Genomic DNA, 20152 nt, shown 5'->3' on the forward strand with positions numbered 1-20152 from the left:
CAGTCTGATTCCCTCTCCTTTTATTTTTCATGTTGCCCACAGGACGTGTCCACAGTATCTGGGTTCTCCAGTGGACCTAATTGGTCCGGCACCTTGGGCCAGTCTCAGTCTGTCGCCAGTATCCCGAGGTTGTCTCCCAAGGCTGAGACCAAGAAGAGGAGGGCCCCACCACCGCCTCCTGCCCCTGCACCCAGGATGGAGCAAACTACAGTTGAAAGCTGTCAGGTGAGGAAACAGTTTAACCTGTGCCAGATTTATGTGTGTTGCTCTTTATGTTTGTGTTTCATGACAATGCTTGGACTGGAATTGTGAGTTGTGAAATTGAATCCATATCCTGTGTTTTAAAGCAGTAACTCGTACCAGGAAACACAAATGAAATTAGTTATTATATGAAGATGCACTGTATATGCACATTACTTAAAAACACAATTTCAACATGATTGGCATCATTTTAATGACACAGCTAATTTTGTGCATCTTATGGAAAATCCGCATCCTGGCAAATAACTCTCAGCTTTCAGCACTGACCCGATGGAGTATATTTGAAAGCTGCAATCAGTCTGATGCAGAATTTCCTTTAGGTATTCTGACCTCAAAGTCAGGGTGACCTGTATTGTCTACAATAAGAAACAACTCCCTGCAGTCTCATTATAGTGTTATGGAGGCATGCTACTAAATGTTGTTTAGCAACCAACATCCTTCTGCCCTCCCTCTGATAATAGGTTTTATTTATTTTAAGGAACCAGTGATCTTGAAGAACATTATTCAGCATCTAAGCATTTAATGGATTTTTTGCTTAATTATTTCAAAAAAGAGCAGAGTATGGAGTAGAAAAGTCTTCTGAGAAATAATGTGTGTACTGAAGGGGGCCGCAAATACAATCCTAAAAGATTTGATTCACAGTCTCTTGTTCTCAAAACATTAAATATGCAATAAACAATATTAACTAAAGCACTAAATGCAAAAATACCACATAGCCACAAGAATCAATGTTCATTATTCCACATCCAACTTTGTGTTTACCTCAAGTTAACTTATCAGAAGTCAGCCAAAGCATTCAGCTATCTGTGTCCTTTAGTTGATAATGGCAGAACAACTACAAGAGGACCCTTTGACAAGACATTAATACACCTTCAGTGTCAACTCACCTTCTAAATTGGTGTCCTCTTTATTAGAATAACTGAAACGTAAATATAGATATTTTATATTCCTGTGTTTTGCAGTCCTTTGTGACTCTGAGTCATAGGCTCCTTATAGCTGCTGAGCAGACAGAGATGGTAATTTATCTGTCCACCTGTCAGATTAAGAGTTATGACAGATACCAGGGCTCAAATAACCAGACACCACCCAGACTCACAGGAGAAGCTAGAGTTGGGAAGGTTATCTGAGGACTTGATGGACAGTCTAATAATAGATTTCTTCATTTTTTCCGTATGCCTTCTCTAAACTGTTAGCCTATCACATGTATCGTAATGCAAGGTCCTACTGCGGTGCAGGTCACCTGTCACGTGTCCTTGTTTTTGAATATTTTTGATGTGTTTAGATTGTTTTATCGACAGTTCAGGTGCACACATTTTACAGAGTAAAAACAACACATAAAACTGAGATAGTCACTTAGAAATGAATGAAGGGACTTTAAAGGGTTGTTTGATTAAAAAAACAGACTATGTGTAACGACGCAACAGAAGTGCAAGGTGTCAGGCTTTAGCGCTATGCCTGGCATGTTTGTGTTTCACGAAGGTGACTAAAAAAGATGCCATAGCAGAGAGGCTTCTCAGGACAGTTTCTGAGGGCATATCAGGACACTGGCATTAACGAGCTCTTAGTTCTTGAATATGTGGTCCAACTGCAGATGTTAAATCAGTTTGCATTACATTTAAAAGTTGTACTTTCACATTTACATTAGTTGTTTGAGGGGGTGGGGTGCTAAACTGGGGGGGGACTTGCAAACTTTTATGTCTGTAGATGAGTTCAAGCTCCAGTGAAAACAGATGTCACACCATAAATTTTATTTGTTGAGCAAATGGCCCAAATAGCTTTGGATAATGCAGAAGTAAACAGTTGTCAAATGTGGGGATTTTTTATATTTTATTTATTTTCATTTTTATTTTGTTTTATTTTTTTGTTATATTTTGCTTACGCAGACATGCCGTGAAAAGATCTTCTCAGTTCTGCAGCACGTAGTTGACTCTATGACACATGAGATCATGTGAACGTGCATGTTTGATGATGAGGACAACTGGATATATGATAAACTTTTATTTATCATATATTTGCATGTTGATCTTTATTCTTACCTATGTTTTTAGAATACAAATTATCTAAAAGACAAAACAAAAATGCCAGTGCATTTTATACAGAGCTTGCGTCTTTATGTAAAATAAAAACACAAAATAGGAAAGTGTATTTTTGTCTTTCAGGGTTTTTTTAAAAAAAATTTAAAAAAAATTTAGAAACTGTGGGCATGTGTGACTATTAAAATAGAATTCAGAAGTTAATGAATTTCTTTTTAAGAACCCGAGATTCTTTCTTTCAGTCATTGACTTTGTAACAAACATTGGAGAGTTTTTCTGGGACTTTGTTACACAACCAAACAATGACTAACCAATGAAAAACATCTTCTTTTTTCTTTTTTTTTGCTTATTTGCTTTTTTTACAGTTACTATCAAAGCTGCACTCTGGGGGGGGGTTTTCTCAGACGGCTGAAAACTTTCTGACCTTTTCCGTATTTTCCGTAAATTTAACAGAGTCAGCGTTCCGTGCGTTCTTTCTGAGAGTCATAGGCAGTTTTTACAGGACACAGGTCATCTCAGGACAGCTCTCTGTGACAGCTGTCCTCATTATAGACTTCCCTATGCGCCAAACAGGCTTAGGTAGTCAACTAATTATGACTTACAAGACAGTAATTGACACTGGCATTGCAGTATAAGCTATAAGAATGATGAGATTGTTATAATGAAGCTAAGTGGCTTTAAATAGACATCAGAGACCAGAGATCATTATGTGTGGCCATTTGTATCATACAAGCAACATAGTTTGATTAAAATCAATGACAAAATTAGGAGGGTCAGACTCTCTTGATTATTGACTATGGAAATAAAGCATTCTTCACATGAAAGGTCAGAGTGTTGAAAAGCCAGCACCAGTTCACACCCTCTGTGTCTATCCCCAGTGACTGATCAGAGAATGAGTAGATGCATATAACATTTAACTCAGTGGTTCCCAAACTTTTTTTGCCAGGCCCCCCTTTGTTTTACAAGAAAAATGTTGCCCCCCCCCCCCCGCGCGCGCACATGCATGCGCAAACACATCCTTTAACCACACACTCCCATATTTAGCTCCATTGCGCTTTATTTCACACCTCAAACAATTAGTAAACAATTAACTAAATACAAGCAATCTGCAATAAATTACAGGTATTAAAAAAATAAACTACTAACTCTTTTACGCTACGTCCACACCTGCATGGGTATTTTTGAAAACGCAGCTGTTTCTATGTGTTTGGACCTTTCGTCCACATGTACGTGTAAACGAGGAATACAGAGGTACTAGAGTCACGTTACGCTGTGCGCCACGTTATTGTTTACATGAGATGAATTGCAGAATGGCAGATAGTCAGCTTAACAGTACTTTGTCTCTATCTGCAGGTTTACAGGCTTACATATACACACGCAGTTAATGTCCCTCTATTTACAAAAGCAGAGGCGTCACGGTGTGATTATTTTACGTGTAGTTGTTTTTTTCCTGTGTAATAATATTCAACATTGCTATCAATACATTTTTCAAAAAATGCCTCTCTGTGCAAAATGGGTTTAAAAACATAAACAGCTGTGGGATCCTGTTTGTCCGGGATTTGAACCGGGGGAATAAATCGTGGCAGGCTCAGCCTGATGTTATTTGTATCCCACTGTAACTTTACTGTATAAAGAGCTAACATCTCCAAAAAGTCAGGAGTAGTTAGTCATTACAACAAGTGTTTGTGAACTAAAAATCAAGAATGTGGGATACTGTTTGTCCGTGATTTGAAGAACCCAGCGCTGCTCCCGACGAAGGGAAAACCAATTCTGCAGGGGAGACCTACCTTGGCACTTGTGCCGGTGAAACCAAAGGGAAGATATGCTTCACCATATTTTCTAGTCTTTGGCTTAGAATGAAGTTGGTTTGGAAACATATTTGGCGATGCTTCATCTCCTGCTTTGCGTTTGTGTGGAAGCCCCATCAAAAACCTGTCAATTATGCTAGCGGTGTCCAAGCGTTTTTGTGGGTTTTTTTCATACTGCTCTTAGATCCACTTGCCACTGATCATTGTTCTTTTAGGTTGCATCCTTCTCCCATATGCTCTTCCAATACTGCTCCGTCTCCAGCCTTGGTGACGCTGTTCTTATATTGTTCCCTTGCTATTGAGAGTACACCTTGGATGTGTCCGTGGAGAACAGCTGGTTTATTCTCCTGCCTTCTATCTCTCTGCTATACCTTTTCAAGTGGTTAGCCAAGGCTGTGAGTATTTGCTTGGCAGTTTCTAAGGCATCAGATATGGGCAGCTTGCTGTTTGCAGTAGGAATTTTCCTTAGTGCTGCATTCACATCTTCTAGTAGACTTTCAGAGGGTACTTCATGTAGTCTTGGTAACCAACTACAGAGGGTCCAGGTTTCCAGTTTCACCATGATCCTCTCGTTCTGGTCAGCTACGCTCGCACTCAGTGCTCCTTCTTCCATCGTACTTGGGGCCTGGTACTCAATCTCGGGTGGAGGTAATATCTCCCGCCTGACCTGTTGTCCTGGCTCTCCCTTGCCATAGCATTTGTGCTATATACCTTATGGATCTCTAGCTGTGAAAGCAGTTCCTTCTACTCAATCTTGGAACACCAAGCTATTAGTTGTTTCTCTGTCAGTCTGCTGGGTATCGAAGGTTCCATAGGTCCCACATCCTAGTCAAGTAACCTCTTCTGCTGGAAACGGAGTAGCATTCCAACAGGGCCCTGTTCTTATTTCCTTCAAGCTCGGGTCCTACCAGAGGACTTGGAGCTTGAGGGTCCTGTGCAGTATCTTAGCTGTTCCTAGGACTGCGCTCTTCTGGACAGAGATCGCAGATGTTGTTCCTGAGATCTGCTGGAGCCACTCGCCTGGCTTGGGAGTCACTGCACCTTGTGCTCCAATTACCACGGGGACCACTGTTGCCTTCACCCTCCACATCTTCTCGAGCTCTTCTCTGAGCCTTTGGTACATCTTCAGCTTCTCGTGTTCCTTCTTCCTGATGTTGCTGTCATTCGGTATCACTACGTCTATCACTACAGCCGTCTTCTTCTGCTTGTCTATCACTACTACGTCCGGTTGGTTAGCCACCATTTTGTCTATCTGTATCAGGAAGTCCCACAGGATCTTAGCTCAGTCATTCTCGACCACCCTAAGAGGCGTCTCCCATTTTGATCTCGTATACTTCTTAGTATACAATACAATACAATACAGGTTTATTTGTATAGCACATTTAAAACCAAGGGTATACCAAAGTGCTTCACAATAACACAATAAACAGTTAATGATAACAAAACCAGTAAGTCATTAAAACAAATTAGATTAAATGAAAGACAGAAGCATTAAAAGATAGAAGTAGGGAAAATTCAGAGTATCCAGAAAATGTCAAAATGAATAATGATACAGCAATTAGTGAGAGGTAAAGTTTAGCATGTCGGAAATACCAGTTTGAATAAATACGTTTTCAAGCGTGCTTTAAAAGATTGAATGGAGTCGGAGGCACACATGGTAACGGGGAGACTATTCCAGAGATTTGGTGCAACAGAGACAAAGGCCCGATCACCCCTAGTCTTCAGGCGGTGCCTAGGTTGAGTCAGGAGTAGCTGACCAGATGATCGTAAGGCACAGCTAGGAACATACAAACTGAGGAGGTCAGTGTATACTTCTGTATACTATGCCGGCCACTTGGTTATGGCGTTTCATTGATGCCCTGCCTACTAGCATGTTGCACCGTGCTGTTAAGTGCTGGACTGGCTCAGGGGTTTTGTTTTTTTCCTTTTCATACCGCGCCCCCCCCTGCAATGGCTCTGCGGGCCCCACACTTTGGGAAGGTCTGATTTAACTGAAGCCCTGTCTCTTGTTTTTCCTTTTTTATAGAGGCCTTAAAACTGAATTGTATGTAATCAGGATGAGTTTTATCTAAACTAGTTTGTATTACTTATATGTTATTTGATCTGAATAATGAAGAGCTGTTTCAGAGCTACGCTATTAGCTCAATATATTGATTATGCAACATTTTTAATGAGTCATTACTATGAGCTTAAAAGTTCACTCAGGATACATTGCAGAGAGGTGCCTCTTTTATATGAACTTTGGACGAGTACACTCATTGCCCTGCAAAGATTACAATAGACAAGAGACCAAAGTTTCAGTAAAGCTGTTAGGGAACTAAGCAACACTGGTATAGTCAGTGATGGCTGGTTAATTAAAGTGCAAATGCATGTTTTTGATTATTCTTTTTAATGAAAAGTAGGAATTAAAGCTGGCTGTCAGCATCCAACTCTAGTTGTAACGACGGCAACAGCTATTTTATCACATTATTTTATATTTTTTTATTTATATACAGCAATAAAAGTGACACTCTGGGATTGGTGTCACATTTCCAGATGAATGTAAAACAATTCTCTGCTATAGGAGAATTAGATGCTCTTTGATCAGTTAATGACTCCAGCATGGAGGGAAGTTACAGCTTTGTCTTTTTTATTTTCCAGCTCGACAGTCAACAATCTGTGTATGTCTTTACGAGAGACAGACTTAATTGAATTATGTTTTGGAACATCGGGCTCAGAGAAACACAACCTTGTTTTGTTTTTTTCCAGCAGTGATAGGCAATCTGTTATTGTGGTTTGGGATGAAAGCCGTGTCTGTGTTGCCTCGTGTGACAGAGAAATTGAGAGAAATTCTGAGCTCTCTGCTTCACTGCCCGTAAAAAGGAGATACGTCTTGAATAAACACATTTTTTTGCTGTGTGTACACGAAGAGTTAGGACATTTGAAGTAGAGAGTAAGAGAGGTGATAAAGAGAAGTGAGAAACTTTGGTGAGAGGTTTGCAGAGACAGTCAAAATAAGGTAACATCAGTCTTATATGAGTATTAGGTGTGTGTTTATGTTGTACAGCATTAACAATGTATTAGCTGTGGGGTCATATTTCCAAAATGCAGTACAGCATGAAATCTATTTGGCATGTCCTTAGCACCACCCTCACCTTGCAGGAGGACTACACGACAGCTCAGAGGACAGAAATATCAAAAGAGCAGAAGTGAAAGCGTGGTCGTGTAAGCAGGCTGTCGCTAAATTCAAATGTTTTTATGTCTTTTTTCCGCTTATATATTTAATTGTAATAAACATTTTTGGACTTCTGTCACCAAATGATAAAGTGAATTTAATTCGCAGTTCTGCTTGTAGTACTCAGCGGACCAGCTCCGTGTTAATGGCCCTGCAGTGCCCATAAATTTGTTTTTTGGCATGTATGCATGTAGATACCCAGCAGTTTCTTGTTTGCTATTGGATATGTGTGGAGTTCCTGCATGGATTTTGTGTGTTTCTCTTCATTTCTCTCTCAAAAGACATGCAAGATCTATTCAAGAACAGGCGAGCAAAACAAAGCAAAATAAAAGAAGGAAAATGTGTTTATTTGGTAAGATATCCTGTGTGCTGTATGGCACCACTGTGTCACTCCACATGCTCTAAAGAAGTTGAGCAAAGAAGGAAAAGAAAAATGTTATACTAGTACCAAAGCAAATACATCATCCAGTATACTATACATCTGTCATTAACTTTCCTTTGGAGCTGTCAATTTTATTGATGTGTGCTATGGCCAATATAAGCAGGTGTCTGGCTCTAGCAGGACAGTATACATTTTACAAACTTGTTCAGAAAGGCTTTGACGTAGATGTCCAAAGCATGTAACAGAAAACTTGATTTCATCTCAGTCTAAATGTGTCTGACATTTGCACCATCGTCGGTACTACATTTACATCATTTAGAAGTGGAAAAAAAATGTGTATATGAAAAAGTTAAAAAAAAATGCAAACACAGAATTAAACTCCTCGAACTTAGCTGACTACATTTTAATTTTACAGCCTTCAGTTTTTACACTCTTTTCCTGTGTCCAGTTCCAAGTTTGTGTTCAAAGGGAAGGCTGTTAACTGTCCCCTCACCTCATGTGTTTAAGTTCAACGGCTGCCCTCTCTGAGCCTGCTTCTATCACAGATTTGTTACTGTTATGTCTAAGATCAAATCATTTATCCTCTTTGAATGCAAACTCAAATAGAATCAATGGATTTCTTTCTAAAATAACATAAGGTCCTGTCCTGACATGACTTGCAATTTTTCGCCACAGCGGACTCTTAGGTGATATGATTATACGGTTATTGTGGCTAAAGTATTGTAAGATGGCACAGTAAGCATTCTTTCAAACGCACTGAACCTGAAGGCTGTGTTAGTATTAGTTAGGGGCCAGGATTAGGGGAATATGTGCCCCTGCCATGCAGCCTATGTATGACAAGATCTGTTTGCACTTTGCTGTCAAAACATCTTATGTATGAAACCAGGGTCTGTTCCAGGAAGCAGGCTTAACAAACTCTGAGCCTAAGCCCAAACTCTTGAGTTGATTAACCCTGAGTTGGGAAACCTTTGGTCCTAAAACAGATTCTGAGCAGAGTTAGCACAGTCAGCTCTTGAGTTAATGTGTGAGTTAGTGTGTAATGGGAGAGAAAACATGGCCATAATTCAGCATGGTATCTGAGCTTACATTTTTATCTAGTACAACCGCAAATTAAAATGATTGCATCCCAGTTTTAATGGATCATAAAGCTAGAATATTGCAGTTTATTAAATTAGAGGTTTAAATCTATTTGTTCATCTGAAACCTGACAGGGACATACTACGGGTGACGGCAGCTAAATATAAAATATTGATCAAACTGATTAGACTGTTTACTTCTTCACCTGGGATTCAGTTACTTGGAATTATAATGTCAAAGTTAAAAAGACTTGCGCTGTATGTTATATTAAAAATTGTGACTACCAGCATTTAATCACTATGTTTTAAAGTATGTAAATTATTAACAGAATATTCTGCGACATTATCTGTCTTGTCCTTACAGTGATGACAGAAATGTCATAAAAGAGCTCATGTTGAAGATATTTATTGGGTTTTCTGCTGATGTCTAACCTGGTTTCAAATAATGTGTGCTTTGATAGTAACTGTGAGTGAGGAAATAAGGAGTCACAGAGAAACCCAGAGTATGCATTATCTGGGCTAAAGAGGACAATGATCATCTGATTTGTTCCTATTGTTACTGTCTTAGATTAGTGCAGTAATAAAAACAGTAGTTTTTGCCTGATTGATCACATGCCAGCTGGCTCAAAAACCTAAAACTGCAAAGACTAGCAGAGGGAGGTTGCATGATCTCCAGTGGTGTGCTTTTACCAAATAAAGTGTGCCTAGCTGACCTTGTCTTAAAAGGCATTCGACATAAGAAACACGACCGCAGCGTGTGGTTGTCAACATTGATACACACTCTTCCACATTTTAGTTCAGTACAGGAAAGTGAGCGATGACGAAGACAGTCCAGCTGCTTTGTTGTCTCTCATTAGCACATACATACACAATGACGTCATCCTTGCTGATGTGCTTAGGCACACAAATACAGAGCAGCCCCCTCTCATGCATCCATTATATCCTTTTCACGTTCCACATTGCTCTTGTTATGTTGCCCTGTCACAAAGGCCTTCACCCATCAAGAGTCCTTCAAAAACAACTGATGAATGGTCACGCTACCAGGATGATGCCTCCATGGGTGGCCCTATCTGATCAACATGCTCTGACATGGGGCCCTTTGCCTTCCAAACCACGGAGTGGAAAACTTAATTGACACAGCAGACTGTCCGCGTATCACCTTCTGTGCTTCATTCTGTAAATGTCCATTCCCCTTAAAAACTGCTCACATGTATCACATATGTTTTTTGTTTGTTTTTAAAAAAATAAGTCAGGGAAATGTGGTGATTAATTATTTTGATCAAACATGTGACAAGATTATTTATTTTATTTTCCACTTGCTTTCTAAGTTTAGATACATACAAACTGACCCAATGTACAGCATTCAGTTTAAATGCACTTCTGAGACAAAATCATTGCAGAGAATAAGAAACCTGTTTTCTTTCTTTGTTTTGTTGTGGTCTTGCTGGTAACTTTACTGTAGAACAAACAAAATTCTGCTTTCCACTTTAATATACCTCAAAATTTATCTGGCTGCCTGTGATAATAAAAAATGTTTAATGTATAAACCGAGTAAAATATGTATATATATTTAATTAATTTTAATTTAAATGGAAATAGTTAGTATTGCTAATATTCACATATATTAATTTTTAAATTATTATACTGTGATGTGGATGAACTTACTACCTTTTGTCAATTATATTTGACATTGTTTTTGCCAACCCTGTGGTATATAATGAAAAAGCTTGAATATACTGAAACACTCTGTGATAAATCTGAAAAACAGCCAGCGCTGGGAATACAGATAGTCTGATTGAAAATGGAGAATCACTAAACAGCACACACATAGTTTATAGATAATAAGAGTGCAAAGTCTGCTGAACTTAATGTATAGTGTGACCTTGAGTGTAGTATATTACAGAGTTCTGGGCTTCAGTCTCTAACAATCTTAAGTACATGCTGCGTTCCCAGTCATGGCGCCAATAAGCTCATGAGAGCAACACACACTTAACCATGCAGCCTGTAACAACCCCCTAATCTCTACAGCAGCTCAGCCTGAGGTATGAGATATACTGTTCCTTTAATGTGTGTGTGCACTTTGGTGCATATGTAAGTGTATGTCTGTGTGCATCCTCGTGCTCATACAGATGCACAGAAAAGTGTTGGGCATATGCTTGTGTATTGAGGCCACTGCTCTTTCCCCTTTGTACCAGGCCTGACTCTTAATTCTGCAGCCAGCACATACAGGCACGCACACACACTTAGAAAAATACACATCAATCTTCTGGGGTAGTTTCAACTATTGTCCACTTGCACTGGTATGCCTGCATTCATGTATATTTGAATGCTAAAGAGGGAGAGAAGTGGGAGACCAAAAAAGAGACAGCCGATCAGCTGAAAGACATTTGGAGGTGCATAGAATGCCATGCAGTGAGTTCATTGAGTTCAAATGTTTGAACCCAGCATGCCTGCAAAAATGCAAGGTGGCCTTATCGCTCTTTTGTCCTGTTGTATGCTGCAAAGCTCCATACAGCTCTAGGCATGTTCTCTGTTGCGTTTCAGAATGAAGGAAAAGCTGAAAGCATAAGCGGTGATCGCCAGTCGAAAGTAGGTTATCGATACTGCTGAAGACTGCCCAGAGCACTTTTAAATTGATTCTTTGAAACCGTATCATAGAAAGTGAGATTAACTTGAAAAAAAAAGCATATGAAAGGTCTCATCTGCTCATTGAACAAAACTGAGTTTCCACATAGTTTCTTATTGATTCATTGGTTTGTCCCATCGCTCTGTTTTTAATTTTATTTTCTCTCCTTCCTGCTCTGTCCTTCTTTCCTGTTTGTTTCTTCTTTAAAACATCCTCTCGATCCAGTTGCAATTTATTATTCAGTTTTCAGCTCCAGCTTCTGTCATTGTGAAAAACACAAAACAATATTTCAGTCATGAACATCCACTGATATTTCTGTTAAAGCACTGACCTGAAAATCACAATCTGACTTTCATGTCTCTTTTGGAAGTCATCACTGGCTTGGCAGTAAGTAAATCAGCAGTATAACAGCATTGCATTTGAATAATTGTTGATTTACCAGTTGAATAACTAAGAAATACCATCGTGAAGTACACATATTGTACTCGTAATATGCCACTGCATCATATCGACTGTATTTACGCCGGGCCCTATATGTCTTGTTGGAGAATAATTTAAAAGGAATGTTGGCACTCTGATGGATTTAAGAACCTGTACGCCTGCCAGAACTCCACTTGATTTAATTAGTCTGTAGGAAACTCTACTTGAGGCTTGGCAGACTGAATTTACAGGCTAATTTATGGTTAAACCACACACAGACACACACATATGCACAAGGTGCTCATGTAAATTAACTTTGTACTGTCTGCCTCCTTTTCCTTCAATTTTATCAGATGAGCCAGCAGAGGAAAAGAAAGGCTCCAGCTCCTCCTCCCACTCCAACATCCATCACGCAAGGCTCTGATGACACTTCAGCCTCTCCGGCTCCCACTCCTGACAGTCAAGCTCCTGATAAACCTATGCCAGCATCCCGCATCAAGGTGGCACATTCGACCACAGCCTCAGCTGCCACTGTGATAAAACTAACAGAAAAAACAGCCTCGCACAAAATTGCAGTAGATCCTGTGTCCAATGCCATGCCAACCTCCAGCTCCCCAACCCCGAGCAGCAGCACTACTGACAGCCTTGCCGTGCAGGATTCCAGCTCTGAACTAAGCCAGGGTCTTGATGATTCAGATGCTGACCTAGAGCAGGCTGAATCCCATTACAGCTACAGTAGCAGTAGCACAACAAGTGGGTCCGTGCGGGTCCAACCTGCTGCGAAAAACTCCAGCGGCAGAGTGGAAGATTCAGTCAGCAGCGCGGTCGGCAAAATAGCTCAAGACAGGACGTCAGAGAATAACTCCATGTCGGAGACTGAGTCCGCCCTGAACCTGAAGCTGGATGAGGCTGAGAACAATAGGCACAGCGGAATGGGTAAATATCTATAAAATGGCCTTACAGCAAGCGTACAACACAGCAGCAAACATTTAAAGACTTCCCTTCATAAATTCACACACCAAAGCAACAAAAGTTACGCAGAAAAGACACATAAATTGTTTAGCAGCAGGTAAAAAAAATAAGACAATTATATTTATAGCGACATAGAAGGCATACAAGGGAAACTTTGAGATCTACCTATTCTCAGACACAACTACTGCATATATATGCTTTGTATCCATATCTCTGTCTGTCTTAAAAAAAGAGCATATCATGATTCCACTGGCAGAAAAAGTGAGCTTTGCCATTGTTCATTGAACTCTTGACAGTGACTGTAAACACACTTTCTATATGCTGAAGAAGTGAGAGGTGAGTCAGAAGTTGCCTGTAGAGATTTCTACGTGTTAGAAGTGACTGAATATCTGCTCGAGAGAGCTCAGCTGTCACACTGCAGCAACATCTGCAAGTGTCACGAATGACATGCATAACCTGCTGAAGGAAAGTGTGTGTGTGTGTGTGTGTGCGTGTGTGTGCGTGCATGTCATGGCTGAAGGACAGGAACTCGTGGCGCTGGTTTTCATCATCGCCCATGAGACAATACAGTCCTTGTTTCTCCCTTAAACTTATCAGCCTCTTACAGTACATTCTTCTATCTGTCTTTTTTCACCCCCCTCCCTTTTTTTTTACACTCATTTTTTTTATATTCCTCTCTTTCTTTCTCTCTATCTCTCTTATGCCTGCACCCACTCGCTCAAACCTTTAAAGCTGGCAGATACAAAGGCAGACAGATCCATCACAGATTTAAGCAGGATCTACTTGAACTTTAGCTGGCCTCATATTGATCTTTATATAACCCAAATCTTTCTCCATAGCAAAGCGAGATTGCGGCAGAGGGTTGTCGTGTCTGACAGGGGCATAGATGAGAGAGCTGTAGACCTCAAAAGGGATGAGAAAGGTGAGAGTATCAGAATGAAGTTGAGAGAGTGGAGCATGGGAAGGTTTTGACAGAGGTTTTGACAGAGGGTGGCAGGCAGAGGCAGGGGGACTAGAGGAGTTTAAGGAGAGAAGGGTGATGGACAGGCGGATGAAAGCAAGAGAAAGGATGAAGTATGAGGAGGTTAGTGCATTAGACAGTTCAGAAGACGCAGCACGAAGGTCATTAATAAATTTATAGACCTAGCTACTTTCTTTTTCTCTATCCTGACGCTCTGCTGACAGTGCACCACCTTCTCGCCTCTCTTTTGCTTCGACTTTTGCTATTTTCAGTCTTTCTTCGGTATCTTCAAACTATATAAGAAACTATTCGCTGAGTTAAGATGTGTGTTTGTGTATTTGTGCTGAAATGGTTATACTCCAAAAACTACATTCCTGCAAGTAGTCCCTTTTCACTCTTTAAACTTTTCACCCACAGTGACTGTTAAAAAATGTTTTCTGCCTGACAACTGAACTGGTTATACATGAACAAGTACAAACTTGTGTGAATAGCTTACATATATGTTAGGTAAACAGCATCACCCTACACATGAAGTATAGAGTGGTTCACTCATGCCTGAAAATGCAGAGATTTGCCATCTGAAGGGTTTTAATTACTCTGTTTTTCATTATTCCTTAATTTATGTATGATTTTTTGAGCCTGTCATTTAAAAAAGAATGTGTATATGTGTATGAGTGTGCGCTCCAGTGGTTCTCAAGGTTATAACTGGGTAGTTTATCATCCCAGCCCTGCCTGTTATTTCGGTACCATCCAACTGTCAACAACAGAGTAAACAGAAAAAATAGAAAGTTGACGAATCACAAGCTTTATAAGTAAATTTAGGCAGCTGGATTTCAGCACAGCTTTTCCCCATTATTGTGCTTTTATTCCTATTATTTTTTCAGATGCTTCGTATGTATCATTTGCAGTCGACTCCTCACTTCCTTTTTTACTGTTTCCTTACTGCTTAAAAGCTGTTTGTGCTTTCAGTAATGATCCTGTAAACAGTTCGACAAAGCTTTGCATTTGTCTTTTCTGGACATCTAGTTTCAAAGGTGTTTACTCATAGCTATAACAAGTAAAACTGCAGTCTTAACTAACATATGTTAAAATGTTTTAATTTACTATGTCATAACAGCTCTGCTTCCTAGAGATGTTATATAGCTTATTTATATTGTTAATTATTGATGCCTCTCATTGTAAATTACCACAGATGCAATACTAGAGGACCTTGTAGTGCTTTAAGGGCCAAAAACCTTGTGGGAGTGCTATGACAGACCACAGTGCTTTGATTTCCACATCACTGTAGGTTGTTGATGCCTTTTACAGTTGGGAGGTTCATTCAAATGAAGAAGCACAAAGCAAGTATTTGATTGAGAGTGGACTTTGGACTTGACCAGGTCTAATCTGTAAATAAGTTTTGATATTATTGGGACTTCCAGGTTAAATAAAGGTCAGCAAAATAAATGAATAAAAAGCTAACTCTTTCCTATAACTCAGTGATAGACATAACCTGTGGCTAGTGAGCCTCTAATGCCAAACATAGTGATTTAGAAAATATAATAATTGGCAATTTAGAACAACAGCAGAAAAAAATCTGAATTCTAGTTACCAGATTCATGAAAAATCTTTATGACATAGAGTCTCACCAAACCTTCTGGTTTACATCGTCTAGCCCTCCGACCCCAGCAGCAAGAGGTCTAGGCAGCGTTGCACATACCTCTTCAGTGAAGTATGTGAAAATCCCCTATATGTAAATGGCGTCAATAAAATATGTATAAAAACTATTTATTGTATCATTAAAAGTTGAGGGGCTCCTCAAACACCCTCCTCCTCCTTCAAAAACCCGCCCCTGGTTCACATGCCCATGATCTACCATTGTGCACTTGTCACAGAGTTGCCCAAATAAAATATGGACGTCATGGGTCCATATTTTATGGATTGTCATGAGAACTTAAAGGGCTAAAGAAGCAAATGTAGTTTTCTTTACAACTTCCAGTTCAATTAGAAGTTTCAGTATAACTTGTTAAGTCACTTTCCCCATTTTTGAAGTATGACCATCAGTGCTTGCCCTGCCCGCATGCTGTTTTTCCTTTAGGAAACACTCATCGTCTGGTGCCACCCAAACCTCTCCGTTCTCCCGTGCAGGAGCCATCACAGCATGTATCACCCTCTACTCCTCCCTCGACACCCCCTCCCCCTGAGCCTACAGAGAGCAACTCTCCGCAGAATCTCACGGAGGTGGAGGAAGCTCCCCAGTGTAGGTTCCACATGGACTGCCCTCCCCCTAACCTCGATTCTTGTTTTCTCTTGTCTTTCCTAAAAGCTGCCGATCAGGTTTTCCAGCTCTTAATTCGTTTTCACCCAGTCAAAATTGTATCTGGCTTAACTGCCAAACCTTGATGTTTGTGTTTCTATGGCAGTCCTGAACTCTGTCCTTTCATGTTTTCCATCTCTCCTTCAGTGACCTGGGCAGCAGAGTTGTTAAGTGATGCTGGGTCCAAATGAGGTCAGGGGGCTTCATATATATATATAAACGTCAATCTCTAAGCTTTGATATTTTCCCTGGGTCCAAAGGGTCAGGTCTAAGGTCAACAGCAATCTTCTTGAGTACCTTTCATGTTGCATTTAAACAGGACGTGGGAGTAAATTAGATGTATAATTGACGAGAATTTTGAGTGACGCTGAACTGTTTTTAATGCCATCTTCTGTCCCTGTAGGTGCTCCCTATATGTTTTGGTTTTTCTTTTAATGCTCCTTACCTTACCAAATACAAATTTAATGATCTACTCATCTCAAATCTCATCTGTTCTCTTCTTTCCTCCCCCACCCCTCACCCTCCTGTGTAGTGTACTGCTGCGGGCCTGTGCGTCTTCGTTCCAAACACTCCTGAAGTCTCTCTCTCCCTCTCTCTCTCTGGCTCGATCCTTCCTTCACTCCGACAGTCCTTTTTCATCAGCTCCCTTTGGTTCTCCATGGCCTCGCTTATTTCTGCTGGACTTTTCTTTGATAATCACCATCCTCCTCTCATCCCTTTGATGTCTACTTCTGCTGTTCTCTGCTGTCTTGTATTTGGTGTTACAGTCTCACGTTTGAGTACCATTTCATTTGTATAACTTGCCTTTACTTGCCTTTACAGAATCCATTCTCACTGCATATAACCTTGTGACAAAAGTGAAAGCAAGTTGGAAAAAGTTTTGCTCTTTAAAAGAAAAGCTTGTTTTTTGTACTATTTGTATTGTTTTTATCCTTTTTACAAATGTTTGTACATATTCTGCATGGTTTTTACTTCACATTGATCCACTGGTTGTCAGCGTTGAGAGTTGAGTTAAAAGTGGACACAGAATGTGGTCAGAAGGCAGCGGTGCTAGGTCATGTGATTTCAGCCAATATTTTGGTGATGTGATAGCTGCAGATCGATTGCAGGACAGTGTACGTCGCTCTGTCTTTGCCTGGTATTGTGGCTTGGTTTAGAAACATAAAACCCGAACGCGTGCTGACTTTAGCAAAAGTATGGAAAGAGTGATGTATCGATGACATGTTACTTTTAGGTGGTAATGGCTCTTAAATTTCATAAAGACAAGCATATGAAATACAAGACCTCTCTCCAAAGAAAGCTTTTAACAGTCTACTTCAAAATTTAACAAGACACTGAACTGGAGGCAGCTTGTAGCTCAGTTAATGCTTCACAGTTTGTTTTTGAAGGATTGCATTAACTGTAGAATTAGGAATTTTATTTAAGATGAAAAACCACAAGAAATCTGAGCTTTAAAAAACTGTTTCATAGAAAGAACTTGTGTACAGTTACGAGCGGTGTAATAGAAAACATCCTGCATGCTAAAGTACAGTTTTTTGTGTTATCTTTGTTTTTATTAAGCAATTCTCTATTGTATGAATGCAACATTTGTGGCATTGAAGTGTATTATGCGGTGAAGACGAATTTTACTTTTTTGAGATGAGGACAGTTTTAGACAGCAATGTACAGGCCTGAACTGATTACATTTTAATTGTACGGTAATTTAATTTTCTTTCTGATGACATTTTTAGAACTCTGAATCTTCCAAGCCTTTGAAATACGGTGCATATGCGTAGCCTATTTCAGGGGATGTATAATTTAAATTAAGTAATTTTTGAACCTGCAAAGGATTGATCATCGATTTCTTTTTTTTCTTTTTCCTTTTTTGGGGTGATTGAAAAAAAGAATATGTTTACAAGAAATAGTTGATTAAACTTTTCAAGACTGCCCCAAGATTCCAGGACACTGATTTAGCACTGTGCATGGAATGTAGTGGCATGTCACAGTATTAACAGCTTGGGAATGGAGACACCCTTAGTTTAGCTCTAACAGACAATTTTGCCCAAGGTCATGTTGAGTTGGAAGTTTGTCTGTTTGTGTGTGTGTGCTTGTCTGCAAGCGTATACATATGCAAGCATAAATCTGTGTGTGCATATGTGCACTTGTCTTTGCACGTCTCTGTGGATGTGTGCCGATTGCGGCTGTTGCCAGCATGACTAAGCTGTTGCTGGGAAGGAGCTGGGGGGACAGCCCTGTGAGTCATCACCACATCTCCTGGAACGGACTGTTCTCTCCACACCAGTAGGAGCAGACCCAAAACTGACAGTCCTAGTACACTGCAACACACATTTACGTATATGCACGCATAAGCAGAAATATTGCAGTGCAGTGCATGACCAAATGCATGCACAATCTTATTGACAACTGGTATTACAAACAGAGTCATTCATTGTTAAATTCATTAAAAAAAAAAGTTCACTGCTAAATAGCCAGCGCTGTGCTTGCTCGTTGATCTAATAAAAAGCAAACAAGTGGTACATTGATTTTTATTCTTCTGGCCTTGAGTTCAGTGAGATCAGTGACGGAGTAAATAACTTCCTCAAACCCACATGACTGACCAGAGCATGAGTGTACTAAAAAATGAGAGGGTATAAGCAATGCTAGGTTTCCCTCAAATCTAAAACTGTACAGTGAAAATCTAATCAACAGAGTTTGAATACAGTAAATCTACCCACACATCATTAAAGATGGTTTATCAAGCCACAAGTGGTGGTTCTTCAGTCTTGCTTTCAACATATTTGGCTTATGTTTTTTGGCTTGGGTGCATGTGTATCTGTGTGTGGGTGTGTGTGGGTGTGTGTTTGATGTCAGAATGAAATCTTGAAACTAAACTAAATACTTACCCAGTTTTTTTCCCTCCGTGTTTACCGTCTCTTGATCTTCATGCCTGTTCTGTAGCTTGTGCTTTTTTTTTGTTCTTGTTTTTGTTCCTCTCACTTAGAAGGTTTTTAACCATCATTAATCTTCTAAGTTTTGTTGATCAGAGAAACAATAATGCACTTCCTAATTAAAACACTTGTGGCCTTACTGTTCTGTAATCTAATATTTCTTGACTGCGATAACAGTCAGTCCCAGTGCTAAGATTTTCTGTTCTCTCCCAGCTTGGCTCCATTCTGTTCAGAACTCTGCAGTCAGTGACCAGAAACCAGAAACTGAAGCACCTCTGGCCGAGACTCTGTCTTTGGGCAGCAGCAGTGCCAGCAGCAGCCTGCATGACCAGGGTTACGCTGCCTCTGAAGGTATGGCAGAGGGCGAGGACTCGGGCATGATCAGTTCTCCCTCCGACACCCAACCCACTTCCCCCGATGGGAGTGTGTCTCTGGATGGAAGTAATGGGTGGAAACCGGCGGGGCCAGTGCGAGATAGTTCCAGTGAGAGCGATGAGGGATGTGCCACCTGGGGATCAGTACACAGGTAGAAAAGGGAACCAAGAAAGTGGGTTGGGCAGTTTAAATGAGACTCACAACAAAATTATTTCTCATATTTGCATATAAAGAATTTGATTAAAGTTATATTCAAGATGGTGGGACTAATTAAGAATCTGCATTTACTTCATTTGTCGACCTGACTTCTTTCCCATACTTATTAATCTTATTGTCAATATTAGCTCATCTTCTCTAATCCACTGAGCTGTCCATTTAAGCTAGCCTAACTGCTATTACAACAAACTGTCACAGTTTTATCCAACTTGAATTTGACAAAGTTGATATTTGTTATTGAGCCAGCAGTAAAAAATCAAGAGCAGTTCCTACCGTATTATATTTGAGTCAGCTTTGCATTCTGGGCTTTTATAGTTATGGTTTTAGGCCCTTAATCAAAGGTCTGTGAAAAATCAATGCTGCTCCAGATCCCTTTTCACATTTTAAGTTGTTTTGAAAAGCATATGCTCATTTACCCAGACCAGGGATCTTGGATTGATGCCCCTACTCAGAGAAATTTTATGAATCCAGGTTCTGGCCTGATGTTGCCAGCTCTTCATTATTCCAGGAAACCACTATAACCCAGTTTTCTCAGAATTATTGAGGAAAAGAGGACCCGTCCAAGTCTCTTAGAAGATAAATTCT

At 40.0% G+C, this 20152-nt stretch overlaps 1 protein-coding gene across 10 annotated transcripts in view; it reads left to right on the forward strand.

The window, feature by feature from the left end:
• Positions 1-20152, forward strand: part of cobl (cordon-bleu WH2 repeat protein) — a 51101-nt gene that overhangs the window by 25537 nt on the left and 5412 nt on the right. For 9 of the 10 annotated variants that reach the window (XM_040012765.1, XM_040012770.1, XM_040012768.1 and 6 more), the window contains 4 exons: positions 43-225; positions 12174-12756; positions 15831-15992; positions 19190-19502. In XM_040012765.1, the coding sequence (XP_039868699.1) occupies positions 43-225; positions 12174-12756; positions 15831-15992; positions 19190-19502 (1241 nt within the window). The remainder of the gene's footprint in view (positions 1-42; positions 226-12173; positions 12757-15830; positions 15993-19189; positions 19503-20152) is intronic. The other variant, XM_040012772.1, reaches the window with a different exon arrangement.

The sequence above is a fragment of the Simochromis diagramma genome, unplaced genomic scaffold (genome assembly GCF_900408965.1).
Source record: "Simochromis diagramma unplaced genomic scaffold, fSimDia1.1 OVJJ01000618.1, whole genome shotgun sequence".
Taxonomy (NCBI): Eukaryota; Metazoa; Chordata; class Actinopteri; order Cichliformes; family Cichlidae; genus Simochromis; species Simochromis diagramma.